This window comes from Merops nubicus, unplaced genomic scaffold (genome assembly GCF_000691845.1).
Source record: "Merops nubicus isolate BGI_N331 unplaced genomic scaffold, ASM69184v1 scaffold48405, whole genome shotgun sequence".
NCBI lineage: Eukaryota > Metazoa > Chordata > Aves > Coraciiformes > Meropidae > Merops > Merops nubicus.
In genome coordinates, this window is record NW_008611228.1 from 199 (window position 1) to 553 (window position 355).

Consider the following 355-nt stretch of genomic DNA (forward strand, 5'->3'; position numbering starts at 1 on the left):
AAGGACCCCCACGGTCTCCAGCACCGGGAGGCAAACCCCATCCCCCCATACCATGTCCTCGAGGAGCCTGTACGGAGGGTGTGGCATGGAGCCTGACGCTTGTTCACCAGCCTGGCTCAGCAGAGGGGACTGTCCTCACCAGAACCCCTCCTGCCCTGGGGGCTGCTCCCCAGCAGGGATTTGGGGTGTCTGGTGGGAGCAGGTAGCTGTCAGCTATTTGTTCTCTGGTGTGTGCCCACAGACTGGCCGGCAGGATGGCATGGCGCTCGCTGGTGCTGCTCCCCTTCCTCCTGGCAGCAGGTGAGGACTTGGCTTTGTGGCTGGCACAGGTGGGTGGGAGAAATTGGAGGTGCTT

General features: G+C 63.1%; 1 protein-coding gene across 1 annotated transcript in view; it reads left to right on the forward strand.

Moving 5' to 3' along the window:
• Nucleotides 1-206: 206 nt before the first annotated feature.
• CDHR2 (cadherin-related family member 2) overlaps nucleotides 207-355 on the forward strand; it is a gene marked incomplete at its 5' end in the record, with an annotated part of 9,565 nt that continues 9,416 nt past the window's right edge. The window contains one exon of the mRNA XM_008941136.1: nucleotides 207-300. Within this exon, the coding sequence (XP_008939384.1) occupies nucleotides 207-300 (94 nt within the window). The remainder of the gene's footprint in view (nucleotides 301-355) is intronic.